Source organism: Cnephaeus nilssonii (assembly GCF_951640355.1).
Source record: "Cnephaeus nilssonii genome assembly, chromosome: 13".
Taxonomy (NCBI): domain Eukaryota; kingdom Metazoa; phylum Chordata; class Mammalia; order Chiroptera; family Vespertilionidae; genus Cnephaeus; species Cnephaeus nilssonii.
Window position 1 is genome coordinate 14,822,688 of NC_137084.1, and position 10,114 is coordinate 14,832,801.

General features: G+C 39.7%; 1 protein-coding gene across 1 annotated transcript in view; it reads left to right on the plus strand.

Annotated features, from left to right (window-relative positions):
• Positions 1–10,114, plus strand: part of HSD17B12 (hydroxysteroid 17-beta dehydrogenase 12) — a 130,235-nt gene extending 120,121 nt beyond the window's left edge. The window contains exons 8-11 of the mRNA XM_079788285.1: positions 1,381–1,462; positions 3,413–3,478; positions 8,265–8,414; positions 8,706–10,114. Of these exons, the coding sequence (XP_079644411.1) occupies positions 1,381–1,462; positions 3,413–3,478; positions 8,265–8,414; positions 8,706–8,810 (403 nt within the window). The 3' untranslated portion in view covers positions 8,811–10,114. The remainder of the gene's footprint in view (positions 1–1,380; positions 1,463–3,412; positions 3,479–8,264; positions 8,415–8,705) is intronic.

The following is a 10,114-nucleotide window of genomic DNA, read 5'->3' on the forward strand; positions in this document are numbered from 1 at the left end:
GACGTGGCATATTGCCCAGAGGCTGGCAGATGGGCTAGGTGACCTTTTGGGATTATTTCCTTTCAGATTTATGTCTAATATAACGCCATGTAATCATGTTTCTCTTATTATTTTGCATTAAAAAGACCTATCTAGTCCCTTCTTTTAATATTGGAAAAAAAAAATAGCCTGGCTGGTGTGGCTCAGTGGTTGAGCATCGACCTATGAACCAGGAGGTCAGGGTTCAATTTCCAATCAGGGCACATGCCCGGGTTTCGGGCTTGATCCCCAGTAGAGGACATGCAGGAGGGCAGCCAATCAATTAGTCTCTCTCATCATTGATGTTTCTCTCTCTTCCTCCTCCCATCCTCTCTGAAATCAATAAAAATGTAAGAAAAAATAGACTTTGGGGGAAGTAAATTCAGACAAAGAATAATGAGAAACTGGGTTGAAGGAAAGGAATGTGATCTAGAGGACAGGAGATGGGTGAGGTCAGGTTGCCATCGCTAAAGAAGGGGCCCAACCCCAATGAGAAGAATGGATTTGAGGGGGGAAGAGTTGGTTGTTAAATCTAAAATTCCCCAAACCCTCATTCCACACTTTATCTAACCCATACATGCTTGCTAACAACACATGTATTCACAGTATTGCTTTCCTCAAACTACTTTTCATTTATTTGTAGAATTAGTAACTCCTGATAACTTTCTGACTTTTAACTTTAAGTAGTCTCTAAAAGTTACAGTAGAGGCTTTCAAGCTTTGCCTTTGGCTAAAGAATATGGTTTGAGGAGCTATAGTATCGCATGTTAGAGTCAACTCTTCATTTAGCACCTGAATATCCAGGGAGGTAGGAGGGCAGGACCTGTCACTCATTTCCAGGTTTTATTACGTACTGGTTACATGCTCTGACTGTGCTGAGTGTTTTGAGGAAAAGTGAGGACAAAGGCTATGATGTCCAGGAGCTTATGGTTTTGTTGAAGGAGAGAAATATGTGTGCACATAAAATGCTTAAATACTATAGCAAGGGAGTATGTGATGATATGCCAAAATAAAAGCATGCAGGGAGTATAAGAGTGTTTCTATAAGTGAGAATTCTTGGTGCTGTGGGCAGAGAAGGCCTCAGAAGGTAGAGATCAACTCCAGAACTCTGTAGATCTGATCCGGTCATGCCCCAGATTACTAAGACTGAGAAATGAGCTAATTGCAAACAAGAGCTATTTTTAGTTGATTGAGTTATGCCTCACTCACTGACCAAGCATATCACATGCTGATGATAGGCAAGGAAAGACGTGTGTTAGAAAAACAGCTAGGTCTTTCTGTTTCAAACCTGTATCTCCATCTGTAATTTACAAACAGTTGTGTGTATGATTTCATTCTGTTTATGGGACATTTTCCTTTTTAGATCTAAAGGCGTGATTCTGAACATCTCCTCCGCCAGTGGCATGTTCCCGGTTCCACTGCTGACCATCTACTCTGCAACCAAGGTGAACAGTTTTTTAGTAAATCGTGTTGGAGTGAGAATGAGGAATTATTTTTAATCTCAGTTTTCAAATGGAATGAGAAGAAAAGGAAAATACCCTACACTGGTTTCAGGGGAGCCAAAGCCAATGAGAACTGATTGGTATAAACTTTATAAACAGGACACCAAGATCTCAGATCCACAGATGGTATTTTTCCTCCCACTAAATTACTGCTGTTAAAATTGATTTTGAACTTTCCAGAGAAAGTTGGCCTAGGCCAGATAGCTCAGTTGGTCAGAACATAATGTTAATGAATCTAAGATCGGGGATTTGATTCATGAATAAGTCACCTTCATAAAGCATCAGTTCAAGTAAGCAGAGCTGAGTAGAAGGATTGCAGCCAGTCAGCACTTAAATACACATAGTAGGCACAAGATAGACTGTGAGTATTTTGACACATTATTCAGAATTCACAGATATTTCTTGGCAATTCTGGAATGAGAGGAGAATTTTCCAGAACTCTGTGTAAGATGTCATAATTTTATATACCACCATTCACCTCTTCATGTTACTTTACTACTAGGAAGATAATTTAGAATGCATTTCCTACTACCTGCAGGTCAATAGCACCATCTGCATATACATTGTGGAGGCATAGGATACATCTCTGAAATGGATATGCCTGCTGAGGCGCTGAAATTAAATAAGCTTTTAGGGGGAAATGAGCAAAATATAATACACTAGAGGCCCAGTGCACGAAATTTGTGCACTCGGGGGTGGGGGGATCCCTCAGTCCAGCCTGTGCCCTCTCACAGTCTGAGAGCCTTCGAGGGATGTCCAACTGACAGTTTAGGCCCGCTCCCCTAAGCCGACAGTCAGACATCCTTAGCGCTGCCACAGAGGTGGGAGAGGCTCCCACCACTGCCGCTGCTCTCACCAGCCATGAGCCTGGCTTCTGGCTGAGCGGCGCTCCCTCTGTGGGAGTGTACTGACCACCAGGGGGCAGCTCCTGCATTGAGCACCTGCCCCCTGGTGGTCATAGCGAGTGGCTGAGCAGCCTTAGCATATCATTAGCATATTACGCTTTGATTGGTTGACCGAATGACTGGACACTTAGCATATTAGGCTTTTATTACATAGAATAATAAGAACTCACCATAGATCAGGGAAGGAAAAGAGCACTACGCCTTCCTTCCTTTTCACTTGGCTTTGTGTCCACGGGAAAAACGTAAACAGCAACTTCTGTTTTCTATTCAATCTACGTATTTGTATTTGTATTCTATGGCTCTGAAACACAGAGTGGGCATGTGTATGGTGAGCGCCAGGTGTTTGGAAGTGATGGGTGAACTCCAACTGCTTACCTGTTCTGCTCCATGGACACAAGACTAATTATTGGGATCCTAGTAGAGTCATTATTGAGACTTTGCATTTTAAGCCTGAGGTTGAGTTCACATTTGAAAAATGGTACATTTTATTTCACAGGTAGATTTAAAGTCGTGCTGTTACAAGAAGATGGGCTGTCAGGTTCATCTCTACACTTCCTGAACCCCACAGGGCCAAGAGGATGCTTGTTCTTTTCTTCTCTTTATTGACAACAAAATCCCCATAGAACAGAGTTGAACAGAATTTATATTGTGTTTCTGTTCGAATGGCAAGTAGGGAGGAGGACTGCATCCTTTGTTGTATAATCAAACATTTCTTCTTTCTGAAAAAAGAAAAGAGCCTTTTCCAGTTAAATCAAAATTTGATCTAGATATTATATTTGGTGAGAGAATAATTTAGTGGCAGATAAAAATGACTTGAGGGCTTGAGGTGTTTGTCTGAGGTCTCTTCTGCATTCTTTTTGAAATAAAAAGAATGATTAGAAGCTATAGTGTTAACTGGGATAGTTTATTATTTTTGTTTCCATGGCTACAAATCAGACAGATTGATGTGATGCGTGTGTGTTTTCTTCTCACTCCCACCCCCTCCTAGGCTTTTGTAGATTTCTTCTCTCAGTGCATCCATGAGGAATATAAGAGCAAGGGCATCTTTGTGCAGGTGAGTAGAGTTTGTTTCAGTTAAGTATTCCTGTTTTTGTGTGGTTTCCACAGCAACTATTGCTGTCCTGGTAACGAAAGAAAATCACATTCCTAAGTAAGTGAATGTGATATTAGCACACGATTAAAGACATGTATTTTGTTTTTTTTCTTTATGCACTTCAAGTCTAGATTTAAAAAAATTATTCCTTAGAATTTTTAAGTCGGGATGCCTGGAGTAGAAATACATGCAGTGTAAACAGTTGAAGCATAATTATTGTAAGTTCTTAGGATTTTATTTAGAGAGAATTAGACTATTAATATCTCTTAGCTGCCAGGAATATAAGGTGTGCCGTGACTGTTCTAATGCCACTGTGTAATAACCACAAGAGAGGGTCAAGAGCTGAACAAAATTGACTTTTATTAGAGCAAGGATGACAGTAAACATCAGGGTGATGTAGATACAGTAGTGATTTTTAACAGTTTAAAAATTGTGGTAAAATATACGTAACAGAAGACACCACTTACCAATTTTTAAGTATTTAGTTTAGTGGCATTAAATACATTCACATCGTTGGGTAAGCATCACCACCATCCATCTCCAGATTTTTTTTCATCTTCCCAAACTGAAACTGTACCCATTAAACATGTATTCTCCATTTCCTCTCCCCTTCACCCCCTCCCCCCCAGCTCCTGCCAGGCACCATTCTACTTTCTGTCTCTCTGAATTTGACTATGCTAGGTACTTCATATGAGTAGAATCATACAGTATTTGTCCTTTTGGGACTGGCTTTTTTCACTTAGTGTAGTGTCTTCACGGTTCATCTGTGTTGCAGCAGGTGTCAGAATTTCCTTTTTAAAGCTGGATAATATTCCATTGTATGGATGTACCACATCGTGTTTATTCATTTGACTTTATTTTTATTTTCCCCTAATAATGATGAATTATGTACCTTCATTGATCATTGTCTTCCTTCATATGAATTCATTTAGGGTTTAAACTTTGAATGAATTTGGTGAAAATATAAAAATTCAGATGTTGGTGAGGGGAAATACAGGTGTCATTTCTGTGTGAACATATCAGAACGCTGAAGTCTCATGTTAGTTCTGACCAGAGGGACAAAACAATCTGCTCTCTCTATATGACACTCAGAGTTTAAAACGATTGGCTTTCTTTCTCTGGTGGTGTTTTCTGTCAGCACATTTTTTGGACTACGAGTCTTTCCTGTCCACTCCATCCCACGTGCTATTTCCTGGTGATACTGTTAAAATACAACGCAGGTAAGGTTGCTTTCCTTGGTGGTCTTCCAGTGGATGCCCAACATGTTTTGGATTGAACTGAAACTCCCCTCAACTTCTTTCCCATAATTCCATAAGAGCATTTAAAATTTCCTGCATGATGCCAAAACCGGTTTGGCTCAGTGGATAGAGCATCGGCCTACGGACTGAAGGGTTCCAGGTTCGATTCCAGTCAAGGGCATGTACCTTGGTTGTGGGCACATCCCCAGTATGGGGTGTGCAGGAGGCAGCTGATCGATGTTTCTCTCTCATCGATGTTTCTAACTCTCTATCCCTCTTCCTCTCTGTAAAAAATCAATAAAATATATTTTTAAAAATAAATAAATAAATAAAAAATAAATAAAATTTCCTTCATGAATTCAGATTTGCTGTTATGGTAGCATTTCCTGGAAATGCAAATAAACCATAGTGACTGAGTGATATCAAGGCCCTCGGGGCGAAGTTTGGGCCTGATAAACCCTGTCTAATGATTTTTCAATAGAGGGTAAGAAGTGTCTTTTCATAAACCTCATCAAAAGTGTACTCTGTTGGTGAAAACTATCTGTCCTCATTATTGCCCTGTAATTAAAGCATAGTCCAAATTATGTTTAACTCATTGAAAGAGCACAATCAGAAGTAGCCTGATTGGCTAGTTGGTGGGCCCCAGTACTGGGCCCCTCTGTGTGCCCTGCACTGACCATTTATGCTGAGCAGGTAAGAAAGAGCCGACACTAGGATGACATCCTAAAACTTTACTTTTTGAATTCATTCTGTAAAACTTTCAGAAGCCTTGTTTTTCAAAAAATGTTTTATTTGAAAATAATTTCAAATCTATAGAAAAATTGCAAGAATAATAATAATACAAGGAATATCCAAATGCCCTTTCCTCAGATTCAGTCACTGTTAACATTTTACTCCATTTATTTTATCATTGGCAAATGAGTTGCGTACATCATGGTTCTTTACCTCTAAATACTTGAGTGTATTTTTCCAAAAATAAGGAGATTCTTTTATATAACCACAATACAGTTACCAACTTCAGAGTTAACACTGGATATAGTATTTTTATTTATTTTTTACCTTTTAAAAATATATATATTATTGATTTTTTATAGAGAGGAAGGGAAAGGGGAGAGGGATAGAGAGTTAGGAACATCGATGAGAGAGAAACATCGATCAACTGCCTCCTGCACATACTGGGGATGTGCCCGCAACCAAGGTACATGCCCTTGACTGGAATCGAACCTGGGACCCTTCAGTTCATAGGCCGATGCTCTATCCACTGAGCCAAACCTGTTAGGGCATGGATATAATATTTTTATATAGTTTGCCATTTACACTCCAATTTTTAATCCCCATAATATTTTTATAGCATCTTTTATCCTCCAGTAAAGAATTCAGTCTAGGACCAGGTATTATATAGTTGTCCTACCTCTTTAGTGTCTTTTAATCTGGAATACACCCACAGCCTTTGTCTTTTATGACCTTGGCATTCAAGGTTCATGATTATAGTACTCCTGCTTTTTTTAACTGAACAGATCCTGAAATGGCAAATGAATACACAGAGTTGAAGGCAAAAACTTCCCTCAGATGCCTCATAGAAACTGCAGCCTCTGCCTTAAGAATATGTGCCTGTTAGACTAGTGAATTTAATGCTCATAAAAGACAGATTAAACACCATGTCTAAATTCCATATTGTGCAAATAGATGAGCCTGGATCCGTGTGTTTCAAAGCATGGTTGTGAATTGTTCCGGTTATTTTTAAATGCGAGAAGGTGTGTGTAGTACTCATGGCTGCATGAAAGATGTTCTCCCATGTGAAGATATGAGATCCAGTGTTGAATTCTTAAATACCCGCTGTACAGCATGGGACGTCCATCCTTCCACTGCCCCATGACATTGAGTTGTAGTAGCTTTTCGGTTCCTAAGTTAGGTCCCCTGAATTGTTTTGTTAAAACCAGATACCTAAGCCAGCTGCTCCAGTGTGTGAGAAAAAAGACCAAGTTGTCTCCAGGGATTTTTTTTTTTAATAGGCTGGCAAGGACCAAACTTCAGCTTTGCTTTGTGGCTGAGTTAAATTATTTTCAGTTCAGGATTCTGAATTTGAAGACCAGGGCACTTGCCCAAATCTGTAGCTGTCAAGATCTAGTCTGTTTCAGTTGGCAGTATTTAAAATGGCAAATTGTTGAGCTTAAGCAACTTTTAACATTTGCTCTGCCCGACATACTTTCTATGAAAGTATAAGTATCTTCTTGACCTGGTCACTGTAATGTTTCCCTGAGTAAGCAGGAAAGATGGGTTAATTATTGCTCATTGGGTTTTTGGTTTAACTGAAGGATGTACCTAGATGACATTTTGACATGTAAGGTATTTATTTTTACATAATTTGAAATGTTCCATTTGAAATGCTGGGCAGGTGGTGTGCCTTCGTTTAGATGGGTGATCTTGCTTAAGCTCAGGCATGTTCCATTGTCAGCCTCCTGGTGTCAATGACTTCCCGGCCTGCAGCAGGGGAAGGGCTCGGGCTCTCCTTCAGTGCTGCATAGCGGAGTGTTCTGCTGCTGATTCCTTTAGTAGCTCCTCTTTGTGCTTCTGCTCCGTTCTAGGTACCATTCTAAGCGTTGGCAGGATAGTGGCTTGTAAGACCATGTGTTCTTAGAGCTTACACTCTGGCAGTCAGTACTGTCCAGTGATTGGATTTCGTTTTCTGTGCTGCTCAGCCTTCCTCCTGCCACTGCTTCACACGCACCTGATATATGGACCAGACTGAACTACTTGCAGTTCTCTGAGGACATTGCACTTGCTGTTCCCAGTACCCAAAATGTTCTTCCCTGTTTACCTGGCAAACTCTTCCACTTCGTTTAAGACTCAGCTCAAAAGTTATTTCATCTCTGACTCCCTCCTTCCTCTACCAGGCCACGTTAAGTGCCTTGATTTGAAACCATTGTGGAGATAATTGAATGCTCTTTCCAGAATAGAATGTACACTTCTTAGCTGGGAAAATGTGACTTGCAATTTCTGGGCATGCCTCTTGTCTCCTTTTCTCCACCTCCAGATGAGTTAGCTGAGTGAGGAGTTAACTTGTGGCGCCATCAAGTGGTTTGGCCCGGCAGTGTGACTTAATTCTGATCCAAATAGTCCAATTTATGCAGATACAGATATATAAAGGGGATGGGTTGTTATAATTAAGTAATTGGGAAATACCAGATCATCTTTGTCTTGAGAAGCTGAACACTTTAGAAGCTTGTGGTCTATATATGCAAAGTTTTTAAATCTTCACTCTTTGTAACCAGGAAGCCTGAGGCATAGCGCTGCGACATGATTTGCTTACGTTCTCCTACTTTTTAATAGCAAAGTTTATAGAACTCAGAAGCAGTTGTACACCTGAAACTTATATAATGTTATTAATCAAACTTTATATTTCATCAGAATGTTTCTGCCACAGAGCAGTCAAGCATCACTGTGAATTCTGAGTTTGTGGCCTTCCTAATCAATGGCATGTTTTCTTCTGGGGGGTGTTGCCTTTACAGAGTGTCCTGCCCTTCTTTGTAGCTACGAAACTGGCTAAAATCCGGAAAACATCTTTGTTCGTACCCTCTTCAGAGGCATACGTGAAGTCGGCAATGAGAACAGTGGGGTTGAAAACCCGAACCAATGGATACCCGGCCCATTCTCTTTTGGTAGGTAGATTTCTAAGGCCCAGATCAGCACTTGGGTGTGTGTTTTATTTTCCTCCATTGAGTCACAAAATAATGTGATAAATTAACATATATATATATATATATATATATATATATATATATATGCTAGACTTACTAACGCGTCATCTGTGTTTTTATTTTAAAAACCCAAGAACTCTAAAATCTACCTATAAGTTAAAAAAGAATTATAGTAAAACATAAGATCACGTGTTTTAATTTAGCTCAAACTATATAGGCTGTAATTACATATCTCCCCATTTCTTTTCCTAGGGTATAATCAGCTCCATGCTGCCTTCTTGGTTATATTTGAAACTGGGCATGCGTATGGGCAAGTCCACGCGGGCTCGCTATCTGAAGAAAGTCAAGAAGAACTAAGCATTGATGACTGCTCTGCGTAGCTCGGCCAGATGCTCCAGCCTCCACACGCTCCCCACGGGCCACCCACCCAGCTCCCAAATCTTCAGTCATTTTAATAGTTACTAATAAGACTGAATGAGGCCATAATCAGGAGCTCCTGACATATATTCTGGATGCTACCAGCAGCAGTTATTGTGTAGTTTAATATAAATGCTCATATCAATTGGATATAGAACTAATATTAACAAGAACAACTTAATGAGAAGGAGCACAAGTTCAGCAAATCACAGAAGGATAGAATCTGGCATTAAGGCCCAACAGTTTCATCTGGCCCAAAATGCCAATGATGACTCTTGTATCTTCTCTGAAACATCCTTTAAAAAGTCATGGCCAGCTACTGTTCTTGTTTTTAACAGTTTGAGGGGCTGGAGATGAATGGATTTACACTGGGAGGACACACTGCAGTTTGCATAGTTCCTTTGTAAGCTTTTCTAAAGGCCTGTCCCCGTTTGTATGTTTATATGGAACTATTCTTTTTCCAAATAGCTAATGACAAAATTAATTTGGAGGTTTGTTTTTTTTACACGTGAAGCCTATAAAAATATGCTTTCTTCTAATACATATTTCTTCTCAGTTTAAATGTATGTAGCTACTTTAAGGTGTATGGTATGATTTATAAAGGTAAATGGGCCAAAATGCACACTGAGCCAGACAACCACCTGTGGTGCCACTAAAACCCAGCCCAGGAAAGTGGCCTGGTGGACCCAGTGGCCTGGTTTCTGTGCTTCAATAATACTGCTTACATATGTGACAGAGGCTATTCCTAGAACAGCGTGACATCAGAGAAGGGGCCTTACACTTCGAGATTAGTACCCTATATATACTGATGTAATTAGTCTTGATGAAAGGTGATAGAACCGTGGTGTTGATTAAAAATATATTTCTTTAGTGCTTGAAATTAAGGCCATTGTTACACTGGCTTAATATACATTAAGGCTTACTTTTATCCTGCTACATAACTTGTTTGGGGAAATTGCTAAGCAATAATTCAAAGTTGTGAGACATGTCATCTGAAAGGTAGACCTTTTCCTAGGCTGAGGTTCCAAGGCTGAGTTTTAAGCACCAATAAATTAGCATAAAACATTTTTAATTGGGGTATTTAAGTGTTTCTAGATTTTAATAGCTAAGGACATAAAAACAGAAAACCAAATTACCATCGTTATATAAAAGACATTTAATAGCATACAAAAAGTGGAAAGAACATAATCTCAGAATGAGGAATACTCATTTGAATGGAATAAAGGCAGCTTCTTTGAAAAACA